The sequence below is a fragment of the Oncorhynchus kisutch genome, linkage group LG16 (assembly GCF_002021735.2).
Source record: "Oncorhynchus kisutch isolate 150728-3 linkage group LG16, Okis_V2, whole genome shotgun sequence".
Lineage (NCBI taxonomy): Eukaryota > Metazoa > Chordata > Actinopteri > Salmoniformes > Salmonidae > Oncorhynchus > Oncorhynchus kisutch.
The window spans coordinates 1,525,135-1,552,843 of NC_034189.2; the positions used below are offsets into that span (position 1 = coordinate 1,525,135).

At 41.4% G+C, this 27,709-nt stretch overlaps 3 protein-coding genes across 13 annotated transcripts in view; 2 read left to right on the forward strand and 1 right to left on the reverse strand.

The window, feature by feature from the left end:
* LOC109882060 (butyrophilin subfamily 1 member A1-like) overlaps nucleotides 1-27,709 on the reverse strand; it is a 329,983-nt gene that overhangs the window by 200,886 nt on the left and 101,388 nt on the right. The window lies entirely within an intron of this gene.
* Nucleotides 1-27,709, forward strand: part of LOC109882059 (Fc receptor-like protein 5) — a 305,344-nt gene that overhangs the window by 85,186 nt on the left and 192,449 nt on the right. The gene's annotated exons all lie outside the window — the stretch shown is intronic.
* Nucleotides 270-27,581, forward strand: LOC109886497 (butyrophilin subfamily 1 member A1). Of its 2 annotated transcripts, XM_031791548.1 has the most exons (10): nucleotides 289-529; nucleotides 1,820-2,179; nucleotides 4,658-4,942; nucleotides 5,126-5,248; nucleotides 6,530-6,553; nucleotides 7,284-7,532; nucleotides 21,396-21,638; nucleotides 22,883-22,903; nucleotides 23,209-23,283; nucleotides 23,654-27,581. In XM_031791548.1, exons 1-10 carry the CDS (start codon nucleotides 457-459, stop codon nucleotides 23,815-23,817), a joined length of 1,617 nt encoding a protein of 538 aa, XP_031647408.1. In that variant the 5' UTR covers nucleotides 289-456; the 3' UTR covers nucleotides 23,818-27,581. The 2 variants fall into 2 exon arrangements, with proteins under 2 accessions (XP_031647409.1, XP_031647408.1); XM_031791549.1 differs by lacking the exon at nucleotides 22,883-22,903 and having other exon boundaries at nucleotides 270-529.

Genomic DNA, 27,709 nt, shown 5'->3' on the forward strand with positions numbered 1-27,709 from the left:
ACAGTGAATATAATTTATCATTTTAGTGTTCTTGGGTCATTTCACATCGTAAGTTGTTTCTAGTTGGAATATTTACTACAGCCTAGTTGTCACATTCATTTCACGATTCACATTAGTGCTCGTATGTGTTTTAGGACATTTTGACATGAAGTTAATGTCCATTTCAGAACACTAGATGGAGCTAGATATCGCGAGATAACATGAAGTTAATGTCCATATCAGAACACTAGATGGAGATAGATATCGCGAGATGATATTCAACTAGAAGTACTGTAAGTGAAAGTGAAAGTAAAGTGTGACACTCCACCGCCCTTTTTTCTCCGTAATTTCTAGAACAGACGTCGTGTTACATTCTGTTCGCTGTTCTGTTTTGGTTTATTTTTCTAAACTCCTAATAGTTTTATTGACCAGTTACAAACAGCTTTACCTTGGAGACAGACTTGTTTTGTTCGTGAAATGAGGACTTTTCCGACCTCGGCGGTCTGGTGTTTTGGGATTCTGTTCATCAGTGCTTCATTGATAACGACAGGTAGGACACAACATTATTCCTTCATTATTTAGCCTGTAGGATATTTTATTATCTGAACATAATATTAACAAGAAACGGGGAGAATTCAAGTGCAGGATCATAACCGAGTGCAGGAAATGTAGATGTCTTGTCGTCTGATCAGACGGGGCAGTTTGGGTGTGGTGCTGTAGGGTGGTGGTGCTGTAGGGTGGCGGTGCTGTAGGGTGTGGTGCTGTAGGGTAGTGGTGCTGTAGGGTGGTGGTGCTGTAGGGTGGTGGTGCTGTAGGGTGGTGGTGCTGTAGGGTGGTGGTGCTATAGGGTAGTGGTGCTGTAGGGTGGTGGTGCTGTAGGGTGGTGGTGCTGTAGGGTGTCCGTGGCTGAGAAACACTTTACTTTAACGATACTTCGATACGACAGTGACTTTTTCACAGCAGGTTATAGGAGATTTTCCCAAAGTAGGTTAGGATAATTCATTTAAGTTTAGGAATATGGTTAGGGTTAACGATAATGCTCTCCTAACTTGTTACGAAAATCGTAGCTGTATCGAAATGGCGCATAAAGTAGAGACTGGCGAACATTGTTAAGCTTAGTTTAGCTAAAGGAAGTGTCTCCATGTTTATGACGAGAAAGAGGAGACGTTTTACCATCTGAGTTGAACAGATCAGTGGCGACCCGTCATTCAGGGCAGGTGGGGCTCTAGCTAAAAATATTTCTATATTTGTAGTTGCCTGTTTTGCATGTAATTTTGGCATTAATACGTGTCACATATCAGTTGCACACTGCCTTATTTATACACTGCTCAAAAAAATAAAGGGAACACTTAAACAACACAATGTAACTCCAAGTCAATCACACTTCTGTGAAATGTGGTGGTGCTGTAGGGTAGAAACACTGTAGGGTGGTGGTGTCCATGACAGAGAACACTGTTTTCACGATACTTCGATACGACAGTGACTTTTTCGTAGCCGATTAGGATATTTAGTTAAGTTTAGGTAAAGTTTAGTTAAGGTGTCCGGGAAAATGCTCTCCTAACTTGTTACGAAAATCGTAGCTGTATCGTTGGGCTAAAAGAAGTGCCATAATGAAAATGAAAATAGTGTCCGTCCGTGGAATAGTAGAGGGTGTTAAATTGTTGGGCTGAAGGAAGTGTAGCCATGTTTATGACTCAAAAGACTCAAAAGAGGAGACATTTTACACCGAGGAATGAATGGTGTCATGTGATTGAGGTCTTTGTCCATTCACTCTAGAATCCATGGAAGAACAGGAAGTTACCAGTTGTCTTTGACTGGGTGTCATTTTGTTTTTCTCCAGGGTCGTCTGAGGTTCAGGTTGTTGGACTGGCTGACACAGTCGTTGCCTTAGCTGGTGATGACGTCATTCTACCATGTTCCCTGGAACCCAATGTCAGTGCTGAGGAAATGACAGTGCAGTGGACAAGATTGTACCTGAGAACAACAGAAATCGTCCATCTTTACCATGAAGGTCGAGACTCCTATGTGGATCAGTTTCCATCCTACAGGGGAAGGACATCAATGTTTCATGAAGAACTGAAGAACGGCATCGTCTCCTTAAAACTGAACAGAGTTACTCTCTCTGATGCTGGAAGCTACAGGTGCTTCATTCCAACACTGACCAGCCAGGTGAAGGAAACCACCGTTCAACTCATTGTTGGTGAGTCATGAATACTGGAGATGTGATCAGAGGTTGTATTGGTAAATCTGACCTAAATGATTGGCTGCTAAAATATCAACATGTCTTCCTCCCTCATCATTCCTTCCTCTGTTATAGATCATGTATTCAGCTGGTCTTCCTCCCTCATCATTCCTCCCTCTGTTATAGATCATGTATTCAGCTGGTCTTCCTCCCTCATCATTCCTCCCTCTGTTATAGATCATGTATTCAGCTGGTCTTCCTCCCTCATCATGTATTCAGCTGTTCAGCACACAGCCTTTACAACACACTCCTCACACATCCAAACCTCCCACACTGTCACACTGTCTGTGTCCCAATATTCCTACTACCTACTGTTGACTCACTGTCTGTGTCCCAATATTCCTACTACCTGCTGTTGACTCACTGTCTGTGTCCCAATATTCCTACTACCTACTGTTGACTCACTGTCTGTGTCCCAATATTCCTACTACCTACTGTTGACTCACTGTCTGTGTCCCAATATTCCTACTGTTGACTTACTGTCTGTGTCCCAATATTCCTACTACCTACTGGTGACTCACTGTCTGTGTCCCAATATTCCTACTACCTACTGTTGACTCACTGTCTGTGTCCCAATATTCCTACTGTTGACTCACTTTCTGTGTCCCAATATTCCTACTGTTGACTCACTGTCTGTGTCCCAATATTCCTACTACCTACTGTTGACTCACTGTCTGTGTCCCAATATTCCTACTACCTACTGTTGACTCACTGTCTGTGTCCCAATATTCCTACTACCTACTGTTGACTCACTGTCTGTGTCCCAATATTCCTACTGTTGTCCAAGTCTTTTGACACATGGAATAATTGATGCAGAGTCAAACAGGTCTTTAAAGTAAAGTTGTTGCTAATAATTATCTCTTTAATGTATTTACTTTATAGGTTGATGACATGACTTCTGACCATCTTTCTGTTAATATTGGAGTGCTGCAGGGTTCTGTTAATACTGGAGTGCTGCAGGGTTCTGTTAATACTGGAGTGCTGCAGGGTTCTGTTAATACTGGAGTGCTGCAGGGTTCTGTTAATACTGGAGTGCTGCAGGGTTCTGTTAATACTGGAGTGCTGCAGGGTTCTGTTAATACTGGAGTGCTGCAGGGTTCTGTTAATACTGGAGTGCTGCAGGGTTCTGTTAATACTGGAGTGCTGCAGGGTTCTGTTAATACTGGAGTGCTGCAGGGTTCTGTTAATACTGGAGTGCTGCAGGGTTCTGTTAATACTGGAGTGCTGCAGGGTTCTGTTAATACTGGAGTGCTGCAGGGTTCTGTTAATACTGGAGTGCTGTAGGGTTCTGTTAATACTGGAGTGCTGCAGGGTTCTGGTAATACTGGAGTGCTGCAGGGTTCTGTTAATACTGGAGTGCTGCAGGGTTCTGTTAATACTGGAGTGCTGCAGGGTTCTGTTAATACTGGAGTGCTGCAGGGTTCTGTTAATACTGGAGTGTTGCAGGGTTCTGTTAATACTGGAGTGCTGCAGGGTTCTGTTAATACTGGAGTGCTGCAGGGTTCTGTTAATATTGGAGTGCTGCAGGGTTCTGTTAATACTGGAGTGCTGCAGGGTTCTGTTAATACTGGAGTGCTGCAGGGTTCTGTTAATACTGGAGTGCTGCAGGGTTCTGTTAATACTGGAGTGCTGCAGGGTTCTGTTAATACTGGAGTGCTGCAGGGTTCTGTTAATCCTGGAGTGCTGCAGGGTTCTGTTAATACTGGAGTGCTGCAGGGTTCTGTTAATACTGGAGTGCTGCAGGGTTCTGTTAATACTGGAGTGCTGCAGGGTTCTGTTAATACTGGAGTGCTGCAGGGTTCTGTTAATACTGGAGTGCTGCAGGGTTCTGTTAATACTGGAGTGTTGCAGTGTTCTGTTACTACTGGAGTGCTGCAGGGTTCTGTTAATACTGGAGTGCTGCAGGGTTCTGTTACTACTGGAGTGCTGCAGGGTTCTGTTAATACTGGAGTGCTGCAGGGTTCTGTTAATACTGGAGTGCTGCAGGGTTCTGTTAATACTGGAGTGCTGCAGGGTTCTGTTAATACTGGAGTGCTGCAGGGTTCTGTTAATACTGGAGTGCTGCAGGGTTCTGTTAATACTGGAGTGCTGCAGGGTTCTCTTAATCCCAGAGTGTTGCAGGGTTCTGTTAATACTGGAGTGCTGCAGGGTTCTGTTAATACTGGAGTGCTGCAGGGTTCTGTTAATACTGGAGTGCTGCAGGGTTCTGTTCATCTTTCTGTTAATACTCTTTTAGTATCTTGTATCTGTGTAGGTGCTGTATCTCAGCCAGTGATCTCTGTTTTATCTTGTATCTGTAGGTGCTGTATCTCAGCCAGTGATCTCTGTTTTATCTTGTATCTGTAGGTGCTGTATCTCAGCCAGTGATCTCTGTTTTATCTTGTATCTGTAGGTGCTGTATCTCAGCCAGTGATCTGTTTTATCTTGTATCTGTAGGTGCTGTATCTCAGCCATTGATCTCTATTGTTGGAATCAACGGTTTGGGGGTGGTCCTGAAGTGTGAGTCTGGAGGCTGGTTTCCTGAACCTAAGATGGAGTTTCTGGACAGTTCTGGAACCATCCTCCCTGCTGATGGACCTCCAGAGAGACACATAGACTCAGAGGGCCTCTACACTGTGAGACGGCATGTCACCGTGGACCAGACTGACACCAACAGGTTCACCTGTAGAGTTCAACAGCCAGAGATCAATCACCTGAAGGAGATAGAGATTCATGTCCCAGGTGAGGTCTTCATTGGTTAACCCAAATACCTGAGACCTCTTGTTAGTTAGACTAGTTGGTGGAGGACGGTTTCCTAGGGGATGACCTTATTGGTCTGTTCAGTAGTATTTATAAATGATGCTTTACTTCCTGTACAGTATATATGTAGTGTTGTAATGGTTTGACATGGCTTCTCTGTTTCAGATGACGTGTTTCCTATATTAACCTCGTCCTGGAATCCAATATCAATTGTTGTAATTCTTGCAGCTGTAATAGTTGGTGTTATAGCTTCAGCTGGTGTCTACATGTGGATAAAACATACTGAAGGTGAGTTTAACCTTGATGCGTTGGTCCTTGATCTCTGACTGGTCCTTGATGTCTGACTGGTCCTTGATCTCTGACTGGTCCTTGATCTCTGACTGGTCCTTGATCTCTGACTGGTCCTTGATCTCTGACTGGTCCTTGATCTCTGACTGGTCCTTGTTGTCTCATCAGTCAGAGATATTTTTTTATTTTATTTTACCTTTATTTAACCAGGCAAGTCAGTTAAGAACAAATTCTTATTTTCAATGACGGTCTAGGAACAGTGGGTTAACTGCCTGTTCAGAGGCAGAACGACAGATTTGTACCTTGTCAGCTCGGGGGTTTGAACTTGCAACCTTCCGGTTACTAGTCCAACGCTCTAACCACTAGGCTACGCTGCCGCCCCATATTAAACATACTGAAGTCCATTCACCCTATTCACTTCTATTCATTTATACCAGGTTACCTTCAGACCAGTCCTGTATTAGATCAGGATATAACTAGGAATGACCCATATACTGTCCATTAGACTCTATTCATTTATACCAGGTTACCTTCAGACCAGTCCTGTATTAGATCAGGATATAACTAGGAATGACCCATATACTGTCCATTAGACTCTATTCATTTATACCAGGTTACCTTCAGACCAGTCCTGTATTAGATCAGGATATAACTAGGAATGACCCATATACTGTCTATTAGACTCTATTCATTTATACCAGGTTACCTTCAGACCAGTCCTGTATTAGATCAGGATATAACTAGGAATGACCCATATACTGTCCATTAGACTCTGTTCATTTATACCAGGTTACCTTCAGACCAGTCCTGTATTAGATCAGGATATAACTAGGAATGACCCATATACTGTCCATTAGACTCTATTCATTTATACCAGGTTACCTTCAGACCAGTCCTGTATTAGATCAGGATATAACTATGAATGACCCATATACTGTCCATTAGACTCTATTCATTTATACCATTTATACCAGGTTACCTTCAACTTCAAATGGGTCAACTGTTAATCACAGACCTCATGGTTTATTACTATAATACTGATGGGTCAACTGTTAATCACAGACCTCATGGTTTATTACTATAATACTGATGGGTCAACTGTTAATCACAGACCTCATGGTTTATTACTAGAATACTGATGGGTCAACTGTTAATCACAGACCTCATGGTTTTAATGGGTCAGTATATTCATTTGTTTTAAAATGAATGACTGTGTAAATTATACATGTATATGTAAATTACTGTGTACGTTATACTGCATTTCCTTGTCTTTGTCCACAGACAAATTGAAAAGGGAATTGAAGCGTAAGTAGTTCTACAGTATATAACTCTACATCTAACCTGACTAGTAATGTCCTCTACATCTAACCTGACTAGTAATGTCCTCTACATCTAAACTGACTAGTAATGTCCTCTACATCTAACCTGACTAGTAATGTCCTCTACATCTAACCTGACTAGTAATGTCCTCTTGTTCTACAGTATATAACTCTACATCTAACCTGACTAGTAATGTCCTCTACATCTAACCTGACTAGTAATGTCCTCTTGTTCTACAGTATATAACTCTACATCTAACCTGACTAGTAATGTCCTCTTGTTCTACAGTATATAACTCTACATCTAACCTGACTAGTAATGTCCTCTACATCTAACCTGACTAGTAATGTCCTCTACATCTAACCTGACTAGTAATGTCCTCTTGTTCTACAGTATATAACTCTACATCTAACCTGACTAGTAATGTCCTCTACATCTAACCTGACTAGTAATGTCCTCTACATCTAACCTGACTAGTAATGTCCTCTACATCTAACCTGACTAGTAATGTCCTCTACATCTAACCTGACTAGTAATGTCCTCTTGTTCTACAGTATATAACTCTACATCTAACCTGACTAGTAATGTCCTCTAGTTCTACAGTATATAACTCTACATCTAACCTGACTAGTAATGTCCTCTACATCTAACCTGACTAGTAATGTCCTCTTGTTCTACAGTATATAACTCTACATCTCTTTTCTTTCCTGTCTAGGTGATGCCCAGTTTGTGGACATTCACAAGGTTCACCTCATTAAGAATGTTACCACGGTGACTCCCATAGCATTTTACTTCATCCATTCTGAGAGGTACTCTGAGATCCATGCTGCCAGGACCAGAGAGGACCAGATGAAACTGTTGTACAAGGCCCTAGAAGAAGCAGAAGACACAAGAGAGGACAAGGTGAAATCAGACTTTTACAGGATTCTACTGGATCTGGAACCTGACGTTCTCATCAACCTGGGTAAGAACCTCTCTACCTCTGGTTACATATCACTGGAATATAAACCTTATCTAGTCTATCACCTGGGTAAAAACCTCTCTACCTCTGGTTACATATCACTGGAATATAAACCTTATCTAGTATATCACCTGGGTAAGAACCTCTCTACCTCAGTCCTCTACTGGCTGTGCTGGGTAGAGGAACCAGGCTCTGAGGGGTGACCAGTCCTCTACTGGCTGTACTGGGTAGAACAGAGGAACCAGGTTATGAGGGGTGACCAGTCCTCTACTGCCTGTACTGGGTAGACCAGAGGAACCAGGCTCTGAGGGGTGACCAGTCCTCTAGTGGCTGTACTGGGTAGACCAGAGGAACCAGGCTCTGAGGGGTGACCAGTCCTCTACTGGCTGTACTGGGTAGAGAGGAACCAGGCTCTGAGGGGTGACCAGTCCTCCTCTGGGTAGACCAGAGGAACCAGGCTCTGAGGGGTGACCAGTCCTCTACTGGGTAGACCAGAGGAACCAGGCTCTAAGGAGTGACCAGTCCTCTACTGTATATCTTAGATATATAGAAAACTCAGCAAAAAAAGAAACGTCAACTGTGTTTATTTCCAGCAAACTTAACATGTGTAAATATTAGTATGAACATAAGATTCAACAACTGAGACATAAACTGAACAAGTTCCACAGGCATGTGACTAACATAAATTGAATAATGTGTCCCTGAACAGAGGGGCGTCAAAATCAAACGTATCTGGTGTGGCCACCAGCTGCATTAAGTACTGCAGTGCATCTCCTCCTCATCAATTGCACCAGATTTGCCAGGTCTTGCTGTGAGATGTTACCCCAGTCTTCCACCAAGGCACCTGCAAGTTCCCGGACATTTCTGGGGGGAATGGCCCTAGCCCTCACCCTCTGATCCAACAGGTCCCAGACGTGCTCAATGGGATTGAGATCCGGGCTCTTCGATGGCCTTGGCAGAACACTGACATCCCTGTCTTGCAGGAAATCATGCACAGAACGAGCTGTATGGCTGGTGGCATTGTCATGCTGGAGGTTCATGTCAGGATGAGCCTGCAGGAAGGGTACCACATGAGGGAGGAGGGTGTCTTCCCTGTAACGCACAGCGTTGAGATTGCCTGCAATGACAACAAGCTCATTCCGATGATGCTGTGACACATCGCCCCAGACCTTGACGGACCCTCCACCTCCAAATCGATCCCGCTCCAGAGTACAGGCCTCGGTGTAACACTCATTCCTTCGACGATAAACGTGAATCTGACCATCACCCCTGGTGAGACAAAACCACGACTCGTCAGTGAAGAGCACCTTTTGCCAGTCCTGTCTGGTCCAGCGACGGTGGGTTTGTGCCCATAGGTGACTTTGTTGCCGGTGATGTCTGGTGAGGACCTGCCTTACAACAGGCCTACAAGCCCTCAGTCCAGCCTCTCTCAGCCTATTGCGGATAGTCTGAGCACTGATGGAGGGATTGTGCATTCCTGGTGTAACTCGGGCAGTTGTTGTTGCCATCCTGTACCTGTCCCACAGGTGTGATGTTTGGATGTACCGATCCTGTGCAGGTGTTGTTACTCACGGTCTGTCACTGCGAGGATGATCAGCTGTCCGTCCTGTCTCCCTGTAGCGCTGTCTTAGGCGTCTCAGAGTACGGACATTGCAATTTATTGCCCTGACCACATCTGCAGTCCTCATGCCTCCTTGCAGCATGCCTAAGGCACGTTCACGCAGATGAACAGGGACACTGGGCATCTTTCTTTTGGTGTTTTTCAGAGTCAGTAGAAAGGCCTCTTTAGTGTCCTAAGGTTTCATAACTGTGACATTAATTGCCTACCGTCTGTAAGCTGTTAGTGTCTTAACGACCGTTCCACAGGTGCATGTTCATTAATTGTTTACGGTTCATTGAACAAGCATGGGAAATGGTGTTTAAACCCTTTACAATGAAGATCTGTGAAGTTATTTGTATTTTTACAAATTATCTTTGAAAGACAAAGTCCTAAAAAAGGGACGTTTATTTTTTTGCTGAGTTTATAAAGCCTTCCTGTATTAAGACTAGAGCATTCTGACTAGAGCATTCTATCGAGAGCATTCTATCGAGAGCATTCCAACTAGAGCATTCTGACTAGAGCATTCTGACTAGAGCATTCTATCGAGAGCATTCTGACTAGAGCATTCTATCGAGAGCTTTCTATCGAGAGCATTCTAACTAGAGCATTCTGACTAGAGCATTCTATCGAGAGCATTCTGACTAGAGCATTCTATCGAGAGCATTCTGACTAGAGCATTCTGACTAGAGCATTCTATCGAGAGCATTCTGACTAGAGCATTCTGACTAGAGCATTCTAACTAGAGCAAACTATCGAGAGCATTCTATCGAGAGCATTCTGACTAGAGCATTCTATCGAGAGCATTCTATCGAGAGCATTCTGACTAGAGCATTCTATCGAGAGCATTCTGACTAGAGCATTCTGACTAGAGCATTCTATCGAGAGCATTCTGACTAGAGCATTCTGACTAGAGCATTCTATCGAGAGCATTCTATCGAGAGCATTCTGACTAGAGCATTCTATCGAGAGCATTCTGACTAGAGCATTCTAGCTAGAGCATTTTATCGAGAGCATTCTGACTAGAGCATTCTGACTAGAGCATTCTGACTAGAGCATTCTATCGAGAGCATTCTATCGAGAGCATTCTGACTAGAGCATTCTGACTAGAGCATTCTATCGAGAGCATTCTATCGAAAGCATTCTGACTAGAGCATTCTGACTAGAGCATTCTATCGAGAGCATTCTATCGAGAGCATTCTAACTAGAGCATTCTGACTAGAGCATTCTGACTAGAGCATTCTATCGAGAGCATTCTGACTAGAGCATTCTATCGAGAGCTTTCTATCGAGAGCATTCTGACTAGAGCATTCTAACTAGAGCATTCTGACTAGAGCATTCTATCGAGAGCATTCTGACTAGAGCATTCTATCGAGAGGATTCTGACTAGAGCATTCTGACTAGAGCATTCTGACTAGAGCATTCTGACTAGAGCATTCTATTGAGAGCATTCTGACTAGAGCATTCTGACTAGAGCATTCTGACTAGAGCATTCTGACTAGAGCATTCTATCGAGAGCATTCTGACTAGAGCATTCTATCGAGAGCATTCTGACTAGAGCATTCTGACTAGAGCATTCTATCGAGAGCATTCTATCGAGAGCATTCTGACTAGAGCATTCTGACTAGAGCATTCTAACTAGAGCATTCTAGCTAGAGCATTCTATCGAGAGCATTCTGACTAGAGCATTCTATCGAGAGCATTCTGACTAGAGCATTCTGACTAGAGCATTCTATCGAGAGCATTCTGACTAGAGCATTCTGACTAGAGCATTCTATCGAGAGCATTCTATCGAGAGCATTCTGACTAGAGCATTCTATCGAGAGCATTCTGACTAGAGCATTCTAGCTAGAGCATTCTATCGAGAGCATTCTGACTAGAGCATTCTGACTAGAGCATTCTGACTAGAGCATTCTATCGAGAGCATTCTATCGAGAGCATTCTGACTAGAGCATTCTGACTAGAGCATTCTGACTAGAGCATTCTATCGAGAGCATTCTGACTAGAGCATTCTATCGAGAGCTTTCTATCGAGAGCATTCTGACTAGAGCATTCTAACTAGAGCATTCTGACTAGAGCATTCTATCGAGAGCATTCTGACTAGAGCATTCTATCGAGAGCATTCTGACTAGAGCATTCTGACTAGAGCATTCTATCGAGAGCATTCTGACTAGAGCATTCTATCGAGAGCTTTCTATCGAGAGCATTCTGACTAGAGCATTCTAACTAGAGCATTCTGACTAGAGCATTCTATCGAGAGCATTCTGACTAGAGCATTCTATCGAGAGGATTCTGACTAGAGCATTCTGACTAGAGCATTCTATCGAGAGCATTCTGACTAGAGCATTCTGACTAGAGCATTCTGACTAGAGCATTCTATCGAGAGCATTCTGACTAGAGCATTCTATCGAGAGCATTCTGACTAGAGCATTCTGACTAGAGCATTCTATCGAGAGCATTCTATCGAGAGCATTCTGACTAGAGCATTCTGACTAGAGCATTCTAACTAGAGCATTCTAGCTAGAGCATTCTATCGAGAGCATTCTGACTAGAGCATTCTATCGAGAGCATTCTATCGAGAGCATTCTGACTAGAGCATTCTATCGAGAGCATTCTGACTAGAGCATTCTGACTAGAGCATTCTATCGAGAGCATTCTGACTAGAGCATTCTGACTAGAGCATTCTATCGAGATCATTCTATCGAGAGCATTCTGACTAGAGCATTCTAGCTAGAGCATTTTATCGAGAGCATTCTGACTAGAGCATTCTGACTATAGCATTTTATCGAGAGCATTCTGACTAGAGCATTCTGACTAGAGCATTCTATCGAGAGCATTCTATCGAAAGCATTCTGACTAGAGCATTCTGACTAGAGCATTCTATCGAGAGCATTCTATCGAGAGCATTCTAACTAGAGCATTCTGACTAGAGCATTCTGACTAGAGCATTCTATCGAGAGCATTCTGACTAGAGCATTCTATCGAGAGCTTTCTATCGAGAGCATTCTGACTAGAGCATTCTAACTAGAGCATTCTGACTAGAGCATTCTATCGAGAGCATTCTGACTAGAGCATTCTATCGAGAGGATTCTGACTAGAGCATTCTGACTAGAGCATTCTAGCTAGAGCATTCTATCTAGAGCATTCTGACTAGAGCATTCTATCGAGAGCATTCTATCGAGAGCATTCTGACTAGAGCATTCTATCGAGAGCATTCTGACTAGAGCATTCTGACTAGAGCATTCTATCGAGAGCATTCTGACTAGAGCATTCTGACTAGAGCATTCTATCGAGAGCATTCTATCGAGAGCATTCTGACTAGAGCATTCTATCGAAAGCATTCTGACTAGAGCATTCTAGCTAGAGCATTCTATCGAGAGCATTCTGACTAGAGCATTCTAGCTAGAGCATTCTATCGAGAGCATTCTGACTAGAGCATTCTGACTAGAGCATTCTGACTAGAGCATTCTATCGAGAGCATTCTATCGAGAGCATTCTGACTAGAGCATTCTGACTAGAGCATTCTATCGAGAGCATTCTATCGAAAGCATTCTGACTAGAGCATTCTGACTAGAGCATTCTAGCTAGAGCATTCTATCGAGAGCATTCTGACTAGAGCATTCTGACTAGAGCATTCTATCGAGAGCATTCTGACTAGAGCATTCTATCGAGAGCATTCTATCGAGAGCATTCTGACTAGAGCATTCTAGCTAGAGCATTCTATCGAGAGCATTCTATCGAGAGCATTCTGACTAGAGCATTCTATCGAGAGCTTTCTATCGAGAGCATTCTGACTAGAGCATTCTAACTAGAGCATTCTGGCTAGAGCATTCTGACTAGAGCATTCTATCGAGAGCATTCTGACTAGAGCATTCTATCGAGAGCATTCTGACTAGAGCATTCTATCGAGAGCATTCTGACAAGAGCATTCTGACTAGAGCATTCTGACTAGAGCATTCTATCGAGAGCATTCTGACTAGAGCATTCTATCGAGAGCATTCTGACTAGAGCATTCTGACTAGAGCATTCTATCGAGAACATTCTGACTAGAGCATTCTATCGAGAGCATTCTGACTAGAGCATTCTATCGAGAGCATTCTATCGAGAGCATTCTGACTAGAGCATTCTGACTAGAGCATTCTAACTAGAGCATTCTAGCTAGAGCATTCTAGCTAGAGCATTCTATCGAGAGCATTCTGACTAGAGCATTCTGACTAGAGCATTCTATCGAGAGCATTCTGACTAGAGCATTCTGACTAGAGCATTCTATCGAGAGCATTCTGACTAGAGCATTCTGACTAGAGCATTCTATCGAGAGCATTCTGACTAGAGCATTCTATCGAGAGCTTTCTATCGAGAACATTCTGACTAGAGCATTCTAACTAGAGCATTCTGACTAGAGCATTCTATCGAGAGCATTCTGACTAGAGCATTCTATCGAGAGGATTCTGACTAGAGCATTCTGACTAGAGCATTCTATCGAGAGCATTCTGACTAGATCATTCTATCGAGAGCATTCTGACTAGAGCATTCTGACTAGAGCTTTCTGACTAGAGCATTCTATCGAGAGCATTCTGACTAGAGCATTCTATCGAGAGCATTCTGACTAGAGCATTCAGACTAGAGCATTCTATCGAGAGCATTCTATCGAGAGCATTCTGACTAGAGCATTCTGACTAGAGCATTCTAACTAGAGCATTCTAGCTAGAGCATTCTATCGAGAGCATTCTGACTAGAGCATTCTATCGAGAGCATTCTATCGAGAGCATTCTATCGAGAGCATTCTGACTAGAGCATTCTGACTAGAGCATTCTATCGAGAGCATTCTGACTAGAGCATTCTGACTAGAGCATTCTATCGAGAGCATTCTGACTAGAGCATTCTATCGAGAGCATTCTGACTAGAGCATTCTAGCTAGAGCATTTTATCGAGAGCATTCTGACTAGAGCATTCTGACTAGAGCATTCTATCGAGAGCATTCTGACTAGAGCATTCTATCGAGAGCATTCTATCGAGAGCATTCTGACTAGAGCATTCTGACTAGAGCATTCTATCGAGAGCATTCTATCGAAAGCATTCTGACTAGAGCATTCTGACTAGAGCATTCTATTGAGAGCATTCTATCGAGAGCATTCTAACTAGAGCATTCTGACTAGAGCATTCTATCGAGAGCATTCTGACTAGAGCATTCTATCGAGAGCTTTCTATCGAGAGCATTCTGACTAGAGCATTCTAACTAGAGCATTCTGACTAGAGCATTCTATCGAGAGCATTCTGACTAGAGCATTCTGACTAGAGCATTCTGACTAGAGCATTCTATCGAGAGCATTCTGACTAGAGCATTCTATCGAGAGCATTCTGACTAGAGCATTCTGACTAGAGCATTCTGACTAGAGCATTCTGACTAGAGCATTCTATCGAGAGCATTCTGACTAGAGCATTCTATCGAGAGCATTCTGACTAGAGCATTCTGACTAGAGCATTCTATCGAGAGCATTCTATCGAGAGCATTCTGACTAGAGCATTCTGACTAGAGCATTCTAACTAGAGCATTCTAGCTAGAGCATTCTATCGAGAGCATTCTGACTAGAGCATTCTGACTAGAGCATTCTATCGAGAGCATTCTGACTAGAGCATTCTATCGAGAGCATTCTGACTAGAGCATTCTATCGAGAGCATTCTGACTAGAGCATTCTGACTAGAGCATTCTATCGAGAGCATTCTATCGAGAGCATTCTGACTAGAGCATTCTATCGAGAGCATTCTGACTAGAGCATTCTATCGAGAGCATTCTATCGAGAGCATTCTGACTAGAGCATTCTGACTAGAGCATTCTATCGAGAGCATTCTATCGAAAGCATTCTGACTAGAGCATTCTGACTAGAGCATTCTAGCTAGAGCATTCTATCGAGAGCATTCTGACTAGAGCATTCTGACTAGAGCATTCTATCGAGAGCATTCTGACTAGAGCATTCTATCGAGAGCATTCTGACTAGAGCATTCTGACTAGAGCATTCTGACTAGAGCATTCTATCGAGAGCATTCTATCGAGAGCATTCTGACTAGAGCATTCTAGCTAGAGCATTCTATCGAGAGCATTCTGACTAGAGCATTCTATCGAGAGCATTCTGACAAGAGCATTCTGACTAGAGCATTCTGACTAGAGCATTCTATCGAGAGCATTCTGACTAGAGCCTTCTATCGAGAGCATTCTGACTAGAGCATTCTGACTAGAGCATTCTATCGAGAACATTCTGACTAGAGCATTCTATCGAGAGCATTCTGACTAGAGCATTCTGACTAGAGCATTCTATCGAGAGCATTCTATCGAGAGCATTCTGACTAGAGCATTCTGACTAGAGCATTCTAACTAGAGCATTCTAGCTAGAGCATTCTAGCTAGAGCATTCTATCGAGAGCATTCTGACTAGAGCATTCTGACTAGAGCATTCTATCGAGAGCATTCTGACTAGAGCATTCTGACTAGAGCATTCAATCGAGAGCATTCTGACTAGAGCATTCTGACTAGAGCATTCAATCGAGAGCATTCTGACTAGAGCATTCTATCGAGAGCATTCTGACTAGAGCATTCTAGCTAGAGCATTCTATTGAGAGCATTCTGACTAGAGCATTCTATCGAGAGCATTCTGACTAGAGCATTCTATCGAGAGCATTCTGACTAGAGCATTCTAGCTAGAGCATTCTATCGAGAGCATTCTGACTAGAGCATTCTGACTAGAGCATTCTGACTAGAGCTGGGTTATGGATGAACAGTTAAGTCCCAAATCCCTGTGATTCACATAAAGAAAAAAGGTATATAACTCTACATCTAACCTGACTAGTAATGTCCTCTTGTTCTACAGTATATAACTCTATATCTAACCTGACTATTAATGTCCTCTACATCTAACCTGACTAGTAATGTCCTCTTGTTCTACAGTATATAACTCTACATCTAACCTGACTAGCAATGTCCTCTTGTTCTACAGTATATAACTCTACATCTAACCTGACTAGTAATGTCCTCTACATCTAACCTGACTAGTAATGTCCTCTACATCTAACCTGACTAGTAATGTCCTTTACATCTAACCTGACTAGTAATGTCCTCTACATCTAACCTGACTAGTAATGTCCTCTTGTTCTACAGTATATAACTCTACATCTAACCTGACTAGTAATGTCCTCTACATCTAACCTGACTAGTAATGTCCTCTACATCTAACCTGACTAGTAATGTCCTCTACATCTAACCTGACTAGTAATGTCCTCTACATCTAACCTGACTAGTAATGTCCTCTACATCTAACCTGACTAGTAATGTCCTCTTGTTCTACAGTATATAACTCTACATCTAACCTGACTAGTAATGTCCTCTACATCTAACCTGACTAGTAATGTCCTCTACATCTAACCTGACTAGTAATGTCCTCTACATCTAACCTGACTAGTAATGTCCTCTTGTTCTACAGTATATAACTCTACATCTAACCTGACTAGTAATGTCCTCTACATCTACCCTGACTAGTAATGTCCTCTACATCTAACCTGACTAGTAATGTCCTCTACATCTAACCTGACTAGTAATGTCCTCTACATCTAAACTGACTAGTAATGTCCTCTACATCTAACCTGACTAGTAATGTCCTCTTGTTCTACAGTATATAACTCTACATCTAACCTGACTAGTAATGTCCTCTACATCTAACCTGACTAGTAATGTCCTCTTGTTCTACAGTATATAACTCTACATCTAACCTGACTGGTAATGTCCTCTTGTTCTACAGTATATAACTCTACATCTAACCTGACTAGTAATGTCCTCTACATCTAACCTGACTAGTAATGTCCTCTACATCTAACCTGACTAGTAATGTCCTCTTGTTCTACAGTATATAACTCTACATCTAACCTGATTAGTAATGTCCTCTTGTTCTACAGTATATAACTCTACATCTAACCTGACTAGTGATGTCCTCTTGTTCTACAGTATATAACTCTATATCTAACCTGACTAGTAATGTCCTCTACATCTAACCTGACTAGTAATGTCCTCTTGTTCTACACTATATAACTCTACATCTAACCTGACTAGTAATGTCCTCTACATCTAACCTGACTAGTAATGTCCTCTACATCTAACCTGACTAGTAATGTCCTCTACATCTAACCTGACTAGTAATGTCCTCTACATCTAACCTGACTAGTAATGTCCTCTACATCTAACCTGACTAGTAATGTCCTCTTGTTCTACAGTATATAACTCTACATCTAACCTGACTAGTAATGTCCTCTACATCTAACCTGACTAGTAATGTCCTCTTGTTCTACAGTATATAACTCTACATCTAACCTGACTTGTAATGTCCTCTACATCTAACCTGACTTGTAATGTCCTCTACATCTAACCTGACTAGTAATGTCCTCTACATCTAACCTGACTAGTAATGTCCTCTACATATAACCTGACTAGTAATGTCCTCTTGTTCTACAGTATATAACTCTACATCTAACCTGACTAGTAATGTCCTCTACATCTAACCTGACTAGTAATGTCCTCTACATCTACCCTGACTAGTAATGTCCTCTACATCTAACCTGACTAGTAATGTCCTCTACATCTAACCTGACTAGTAATGTCCTCTACATCTAACCTGACTAGTAATGTCCTCTTGTTCTACAGTATATAACTCTACATCTAACCTGACTAGTAATGTCCTCTACATCTAACCTGACTAGTAATGTCCTCTACATCTAACCTGACTAGTAATGTCCTCTACATCTAACCTGACTAGTAATGTCCTCTACATCTAACCTGACTAGTAATGTCCTCTACATCTAACCTGACTAGTAATGTCCTCTACATCTAACCTGACTAGTAATGTCCTCTACATCTAACCTGACTAGTAATGTCCTCTACATCTAACCTGACTAGTAATGTCCTCTTGTTCTACAGTATATAACTCTACATCTAACCTGACTAGTAATGTCCTCTACATCTAACCTGACTAGTAATGTCCTCTACATCTAACCTGACTAGTAATGTCCTCTACATCTAACCTGACTAGTAATGTCCTCTACATCTAACCTGACTAGTAATGTCCTCTACATCTAACCTGACTAGTAATGGTCCTCTACATCTACCTGACTAGTAATGTCCTCTACATCTAACCTGACTAGTAATGTCCTCTACATCTAACCTGACTAGTAATGTCCTCTTGTTCTACAGTATATAACTCTACATCTAACCTGACTAGTAATGTCCTCTACATCTAACCTGACTAGTAATGTCCTCTACATCTACCCTGACTAGTAATGTCCTCTACATCTAACCTGACTAGTAATGTCCTCTACATCTAACCTGACTAGTAATGTCCTCTACATCTAAACTGACTAGTAATGTCCTCTACATCTAACCTGACTAGTAATGTCCTCTTGTTCTACAGTATATAACTCTACATCTAACCTGACTAGTAATGTCCTCTACATCTAACTGACTAGTAATGTCCTCTACATCTAACCTGACTAGTAATGTCCTCTACATCTAACCTGACTAGTAATGTCCTCTACATCTAACCTGACTAGTAATGTCCTCTACATCTAACCTGACTAGTAATGTCCTCTACATCTAACCTGACTAGTAATGTCCTCTACATCTAACCTGACTAGTAATGTCCTCTACATCTAACCTGACTAGTAATGTCCTCTTGTTCTACAGTATATAACTCTACATCTAACCTGACTAGTAATGTCCTCTACATCTAACCTGACTAGTAATGTCCTCTACATCTAACCTGACTAGTAATGTCCTCTACATCTAACCTGACTAGTAATGTCCTCTACATCTAACCTGACTAGTAATGTCCTCTACATCTAACCTGACTAGTAATGTCCTCTACATCTAACCTGACTAGTAATGTCCTCTACATCTAACCTGACTAGTAATGTCCTCTACATCTAACCTGACTAGTAATGTCCTCTACATCTAACCTGACTAGTAATGTCCTCTTGTTCTACAGTATATAACTCTACATCTAACCTGACTAGTAATGTCCTCTACATCTAACCTGACTAGTAATGTCCTCTACATCTACCCTGACTAGTAATGTCCTCTACATCTAACCTGACTAGTAATGTCCTCTACATCTAACCTGACTAGTAATGTCCTCTACATCTAAACTGACTAGTAATGTCCTCTACATCTAACCTGACTAGTAATGTCCTCTTGTTCTACAGTATATAACTCTACATCTAACCTGACTAGTAATGTCCTCTACATCTAACCTGACTAGTAATGTCCTCTTGTTCTACAGTATATAACTCTACATCTAACCTGACTGGTAATGTCCTCTTGTTCTACAGTATATAACTCTACATCTAACCTGACTAGTAATGTCCTCTACATCTAACCTGACTAGTAATGTCCTCTACATCTAACCTGACTAGTAATGTCCTCTTGTTCTACAGTATATAACTCTACATCTAACCTGATTAGTAATGTCCTCTTGTTCTACAGTATATAACTCTACATCTAACCTGACTAGTGATGTCCTCTTGTTCTACAGTATATAACTCTATATCTAACCTGACTAGTAATGACCTCTACATCTAACCTGACTAGTAATGTCCTCTTGTTCTACACTATATAACTCTACATCTAACCTGACTAGTAATGTCCTCTACATCTAACCTGACTAGTAATGTCCTCTACATCTAACCTGACTAGTAATGTCCTCTACATCTAACCTGACTAGTAATGTCCTCTACATCTAACCTGACTAGTAATGTCCTCTACATCTAACCTGACTAGTAATGTCCTCTTGTTCTACAGTATATAACTCTACATCTAACCTGACTAGTAATGTCCTCTACATCTAACCTGACTAGTAATGTCCTCTTGTTCTACAGTATATAACTCTACATCTAACCTGACTTGTAATGTCCTCTACATCTAACCTGACTTGTAATGTCCTCTACATCTAACCTGACTAGTAATGTCCTCTACATCTAACCTGACTAGTAATGTCCTCTACATATAACCTGACTAGTAATGTCCTCTTGTTCTACAGTATATAACTCTACATCTAACCTGACTAGTAATGTCCTCTACATCTAACCTGACTAGTAATGTCCTCTACATCTAACCTGACTAGTAATGTCCTCTACATCTAACCTGACTAGTAATGTCCTCTTGTTCTACAGTATATAACTCTACATCTAACCTGACTAGTAATGTCCTCTACATCTAACCTGACTAGTAATGTCCTCTACATCTAACCTGACTAGTAATGTCCTCTACATCTAACCTGACTAGTAATGTCCTCTTGTTCTACAGTATATAACTCTACATCTAACCTGATTAGTAATGTCCTCTTGTTCTACAGTATATAACTCTACATCTAACCTGACTAGTAATGTCCTCTTGTTCTACAGTATATAACTCTACATCTAACCTGACTAGTAATGTCCTCTTGTTCTACACTATATAACTCAACATCTAACCTGACTAGTAATGTCCTCTACATCTAACCTGACTAGTAATGTCCTCTACATCTAACCTGACTAGTAATGTCCTCTACATCTAACCTGACTAGTAATGTCCTCTACATCTAACCTGACTAGTAATGTCCTCTACATCTAACCTGACTAGTAATGTCCTCTACATCTAACCTGACTAGTAATGTCCTCTACATCTAACCTGACTAGTAATGTCCTCTACATCTAACCTGACTAGTAATGTCCTCTACATCTAACCTGACTAGTAATGTCCTCTTGTTCTACAGTATATAACTCTACATCTAACCTGACTAGTAATGTCCTCTATATCTAACCTGACTAGTAATGTCCTCTACATCTAACCTGACTAGTAATGTCCTCTTGTTCTACAGTATATAACTCTACATCTAACCTGACTAGTAATGTCCTCTACATCTAACCTGACTAGTAATGTCCTCTAGTTCTACAGTATATAACTCTACATCTAACCTGACTAGTAATGTCCTCTACATCTAACCTGACTAGTAATGTCCTCTACATCTAACCTGTCTAGTAATGTCCTCTACATCTAACCTGACTAGTAATGTCCTCTTGTTCTACAGTATATAACTCTACATCTAACCTGACTAGTAATATCCTCTTGTTCTACAGTATATAACTCTACATCTAACCTGACTATTAATGTCCTCTTGTTCTACAGTATATAACTCTACATCTAACCTGACTAGTAATGTCCTCTTGTTCTACAGTATATAACTCTACATCTCTTTTCAGGTGCCAAATTTGTGGACGTCCATAAGGATCAACTCATTCAGATGGTTACCATGGTGAAGCCCATCATGTATGAGCTGTTTTATAAGGAGTTGTACTGTAACATCAGGATCAAAGAGATGACCAGACAGGACCAGATGAGACAGTTGTACAAGGCCCTAGAAGAAGCAGAAGACTCAAGAATTGTGAAATTAGACTTTTACAGGATTCTACTGGATCGGGAACCTGACCTTGTCAAAAACCTGGGTAAGAACCTCTCTACCTCTGGTTACATATCACTGGAATATAAACCTTATCTAGTCTATCACCTGGGTAAGAACCTCTCTACTGGCTGTACTGAGTAGACCACAGGAACATGACTCTGAGGGGTGACCAGTCCTCTACTGGCTGTGCCAGGTGGAGATTATAACAGAACATGGCCAAGATGTTCAAATGTTCATCGATGATGAGCAGGGTCAAATAATAATAATCACAGTGGTTATAGAGGGTGCAACAGGTCAGCACCTCAGGAGGAAATGTCATTTGGCTTTTCATAGCCGGTCATTCAGAGTATCTCTACCGCTCCTGCTGTCTCTAGAGAGTTGAAAACAGCAGTGCAAACCCAACTCAATGTGATGGCTGTTTTTTCAGTCTCCGTTTTGATTAACACGAATAAATGTTTGACTCACGTTGGCCGCGGTGAAGGAGAGGCCACATGTTGTGGTAGCGGGCCGTGTCAGTATTGTCCTCAAAGCGAGCAAAGAAGTTGTGTTAATTTGTCTGGGAGCTCTGGCTGGCTTCCTTTTTGTAATCCGTGATTGACCGTAGACCCTGCCACATACCTCATGTCTGAGCCGTTGAAATACGACTCTACTTTGTCTCTATATTGATGCTTAGCACGACCAGGTGGACTGGGGACAGCAAGGAGTCATCAGGCCAGATAGTCCTGAGGCATGGTCCTAGGGCTCAGGTCTTCTGAGAGAAGAGAGAGAGGGAGACCTCACTAATGCTCTTGTGGCTGAATGGAAGCAAGTCCCCACAGCAATGTTCCAACATCTAGTGGAAAGCCTTCCCAGAAGAGTGGAGGCTGTTATAGCAGCAATGTTCCAACATCTAGTGGAAAGCCTTCCCAGAGGAGTGGAGGCTGTTATAGCAGCAATGTTCCAACATCTAGTGGAAAGCCTTCCCAGAAGAGTGGAGGCTGTTATAGCAGCAATGTTCCAACATCTAGTGGAAAGCCTTCCCAGAGGAGTGGAGGCTGTTATAGCAGCAATGTTCCAACATCTAGTGGAAAGCCTTCCCAGAAGAGTGGAGGCTGTTATAGCAGCAAAGGGGGACCAACTCCATATTAATGCCCATGATTTTGGAATGAGATGTTCAATGAACAAGTGTCCACATACTTTTGGTCATGTAGTGTATCTACCTACTGTTAGATAATAGCAGGTGTCCACATACTTTTGTTCATATAGTAAAAAAACTCATGATTCAAATATCTTTAATTTTTAAACCAGATGGACTGAAAGAAGAACAGAGTAAGTAGTGTGTGTGACTGTCTGTGTCTGTCTGTGTGTCTGTGTCTGTGACTGTGAGTGTGTCTGTCTGTCTGTCTGCAAGATCCAACATTCTGACCTGACTCTCTGTTCTTGTTTATCTATCTGTTAGATAGTCAGATATATGTATCTATCTGTTTGAGAGTCAGATATATGTATGTATCTGTTAGAGAGTCAGATATATGTATCTATCTGTTTGAGAGTCAGATGTATGTATCTGTTAGAGAGTCAGATGTATCTATCTGTTAGAGAGTCAGATATATGTATCTATCTGTTCTTGTCCTCAGGGGAAGCTGAAGAGACCATCCAATCCCTGTCCACCTCTCCAGGAGGTCAACAGGAAACACAGACTCCTTCCCAAAGTAATCAGTCTTTACGATTCTAATGTTTCTACAATTACTGGTCAGTTTATTATGTCTCTCTCCCTCTCTATCTCTCTGTCTGGTCAGGTTATTATATATCTATCTCTCTGTCTGGTCAGTTTATTATATCATTCTGTCTCTCTGTCTGGTCAGTTTATTATATCTCTCTGTCTCTCTGTCTGGTCAGTTTATTATATCTATCTCTCTGTCTCTCTGTCTGGTCAGTTTATTATATCTATCTCTCTGTCTCTCTGTCTGGTCAGTTTATTATATCTCTCTGTCTCTCTGTCTGGTCAGTTTATTATATATATCTATCTGTCTCTCTGTCTGGTCAGTTTATTCTGATGTTGTTCCTTTCTATCTTTAATAGAGTCTGAGAGGATTGAAGGGATGGAGATGAAGTCTTTACCAGGTTCAGGGAGGAAGTCTGTTCCTGAGATGAAGCCTTTACTGGCTGCTGGACCACAGAATGATGATCTGGATGAGATGGAGAGGGGAGGAAGAGTTACTACAGACAATAACTCTATGCTATAGGGTTACTATAGAGACTATAACTCTATGCTATAGGGTTACTATAGAGAGACTATAACTCTATGCTATAGGGTTACTATAGAGAGACTATAACTATATGCTATAGGGTTACTATAGAGAGACTATAACTATATGCTATAGGGTTACTATAGAGAGACTATAACTATATGCTATAGGGTTACTATAGACAATAACTATATGCTATAGAGAGACTATAACTTTCTATAGAGACTTAACCCACCTCACAAAGCTGAGTTTCTGAGTATATAACTGAGTGATATGAATCTTGGTAAGACAAAGTCATCTGATAAACGTGTTAGTCAGTTCTCTATAATCCACTTCCAGTAGTTCTTTACTTTTTGAAGTTTCACTACCATGTCTGTATTATGGGTTTATATCCATTTCCTGGTTATTCTATATATGTTTTCCCCATAAACAATGTCTTTCTGATCTCCCTCAGGAACTGATAGAGTTGAATTGAATGGAATGATGGACTAATGTCTCCTGTTAGAATCTGTTACAGACTCTGATGATGGAACAAGTGAACAAGACTGATAAAACCATTTGTTGAAATGTTTATTTCTATTGTAGCTTCAATCTGTCAGCTTCTATTGTAGCTTCAACCTGCCAGCTTCTATTGTAGCTTCAACCTGTCAGCTTCTATTGTAGCTTCAACCTGTCAGCTTCTATTGTAGCTTCAACCTGTCAGCTTCTATTGTAGCTTCAACCTGTCAGCTTCTATTGTAGCTTCAACCTGTCAGCTTCTATTGTAGCTTCAACCTGTCAGCTTCTATTGTAGCTTCATGTCAGCTTCTATTGTAGCTTCAACCTGTCAGCTTCTATTGTAGCTTCAACCTGTCAGCTTCTATTGTAGCTTCAACCTGTCAGCTTCTATTGTAGCTTCAACCTGTCAGCTTCTATTGTAGCTTCAACCTGTCAGCTTCTATTGTAGCTTCAACCTGTCAGCTTCTATCGTAGCTTCAACCTGTCAGCTTCTATCGTAGCTTCAACCTGTCAGCTTCTATCGTAGCTTCAACCTGTCAGCTTCTATCGTAGCTTCGACTTGTCAGCTTCTATTGTAGCTTCGACCTGTCAGCTTCTATTGTAGCTTCGACCTGTCAGCTTCTAGAGTAGCTTCGACCTGTCAGCTTCTAGAGTAGCTTCGACCTGTCAGCTTCTAGAGTAGCTTCAACCTGTCAGCTTCTATTGTAGCTTCAACCTGTCAGCTTCTATTGTAGCTTCAACCTGTCAGCTTCTATTGTAGCTTCAACCTGTCAGCTTCTATTGTAGCTTCAACCTGTCAGCTTCTATTGTAGCTTCATGTCAATGTGCCAGTTTCTTATTTGACTTTGTGAAGTGTTTATTTTGCTCTACTTGTTTAGTTTTCACCTTGATTATATACAGAGGGGTCAGAAGTTATTGACATCCTTGCTGAAGATTAATGAATAAAATAATAGTCAATAAATGACTATATTAAATTAATAAATTGTAAATGATAATATTTTAAACTAATATAATTGCTCAGAGATATGTTTTTGTAATGTATACGTGCAGAAAAGCCAGGCTTTTACGAGAGCAGAAATCAGTGAAGCAGATATCAAAGCACAAGTCAGAATTGGGGCTAGCAACAGTAGATGGGCCAGGGTGTACATACACATTTCCAGATATCATCAACAGTAATACAATCAATACTGTTTAGAATGTACTGTTTAGTAACATCGTACTCAGTTAGCAACAAATATCAACTACTAATTATCCATACCAAGAAGGTGCCATGCCAATCGCGCATGTTTCCCGCCATTCATTCATTTTTGTAGAGCACGTCCCCTATTCTGATTATCAGCTGTTGTCAAGCACACATGGGCGTGAAAAGACGATTCTCTTCCTCAATAGTATGCAGTGAATTCTACTAGAGAAAAGCCAAAATTAATATGATATCCTGGCATTTAAAACATACGCAATAATCACAATTTCCCATACTATAAAGCATTATATTTTCATACTCAAAAAGCCTACGCAAGTATGGTTATTCAGACTAGCTATCTAGAGCTACTTGGAACCCTACTAATCCATGACTGGTCTATCGGCATCACCGCACGAGGAGGCAAATACAGACTTACCTCGCGACGTCCCCCAAAGGCCCTTCTGCTTGCTTGCTAACCCCGGTCTGCTAACTGCTAGCTTGCTAGCCCCGATCTGCTAACTGCTAGCTTGTTAGCCCCGGCCTACTAACTGCTAGCTTGTTAGCCCCGGCCTACTAACTGCTAACTGTCTGAATCACCGTGTCCCCAGCCAGCCCAACCATTCACTGGACCCAAATGATCACTTGGCTACGCATGCCTCTCTCTAATATCAATATGCCTCGTCAATTACTGTCCTGGTTAGTGATTACTGTCTTATTTCACTGTAGAGCCTCTAGCCCTGCTCAATATGCCTTAACTAACCATGTTGTTCCACCTCCTACATATGCGATGACATCACCTGGTTTAAACATCTCTAGAGACTATATCTCTCTCATCATTACTCTATGCCTAGGTTCACCTCCAATGTACTCACATCCTACCTTGCCTTTGTCTGTACACTATGCCTTGAATCTATGCTATTGTGCCCAGAAACCTGCTCCTTTTACTCTCTGTTCCGAACTTGCTTCGGACAGTTTGTATAGCCTTTAGCCGAACCCTTAATCCAGGTCCTGCAGTGCCTAGCTCCACTCCCACTCCTCAGGAGCTCTCATTTGTTGACTTCTGTAACCGTAAAAGCCTTGGTTTCATGCATGTTAACATTAGAAGCCTACTCCCTAAGTTTGTTTTACTCACTGCTTTAGCACACTCTGCCAACCCGGATGTCTTAGTCGTGTCTGAATCCTGGCTTAGGAAAAACACCAAAAACCCTGAAATCTCCATCCCTAACTATAACATTTTCCGCCAAGATAGAACTGTCAAAGGCGGCGGTGTTGTGATCTACTGCAAAGATAGCGTTCTGTCTTACTTTCCAGGTCTGTACCCAAACAATTCGAGCTTGAAAGATTGCCACTCCCCCACCTTTGGAAGATCTGTCTTGCCGAAAAGTTTATAACCAGAAAGGTTAACATCAGTATTCAAAACACTCTTCCTTAACCACGTCTTAGTAATGACCAACACATCTGGATTGGAGCTTGTGAACCCAGACTTTCAATTGATACATTTTAGATAATAAGCTTCTATGAATATAGAACCAGTTAGGGGTCAAAATGATTGACAGCCCTGAATCTACAGGAGTGTGATGATGTCATTACTATGAATATAGAACCAGATACTGACCTTCTGACTAGTTTATTACTCTTTAGGGGGGTCAATCATTTAGAAAATAAATACTACTTGTTAAACTAAATATTTGAATCAGATCAATCGTATTAATATAAAATAATATAATTGACACATGTTGTTGAGCAGATGATAGAGCTCAGTATTTGAATTATGTATTTATACAGTCATTATTATCTTTATCAAGGGTGTCTATAATTCCAGACCCCACTGTATATTATATATTGATCATGTATATACAGTCATTATTATCTTTATCAAGGGTGTCTATAATTCCAGACCCCACTGTATATTATATATTGATCATGTGTATATACAGTCATTATTATCTTTATCAAGGGTGTCTATAATTCCAGACCAACTGTATATTATATATTGATCATGTATATACAGTTGAATGGTATTTTCCATGTATTGATGATTTCTTGTTGTAATAAACTATGACATCATTGTCTCAGAACGTGACTCTAGTGTGACTCCAGTGTGATATTTAACATTATTGAATGTTACTAGGTAGTGTCACTGTTTCCTTGGTGACCTGTGGTAGAGACATTATAGGTAGTGTCACTGTTTCCTTGGTGACCTGTGGTAGA

What these genes read in the sequence shown, in the direction of transcription:
- LOC109886497 (XM_031791548.1), top strand. Translation starts at nt 457, where the DNA reads ATGAGGACTTTTCCGACCTCGGCGGTCTGGTGTTTTGGGATTCTGTTC. An exon ending in TGCTTCATTGATAACGACAG is followed by an intron (nt 530 to 1,819) that starts GTAGGACACAAC and finishes GTTTTTCTCCAG; the next exon opens with GGTCGTCTGAGGTTCAGGTT. An exon ending in TGGACTGAAAGAAGAACAGA is followed by an intron (nt 22,904 to 23,208) that starts GTAAGTAGTGTG and finishes TCTTGTCCTCAG; the next exon opens with GGGAAGCTGAAGAGACCATC.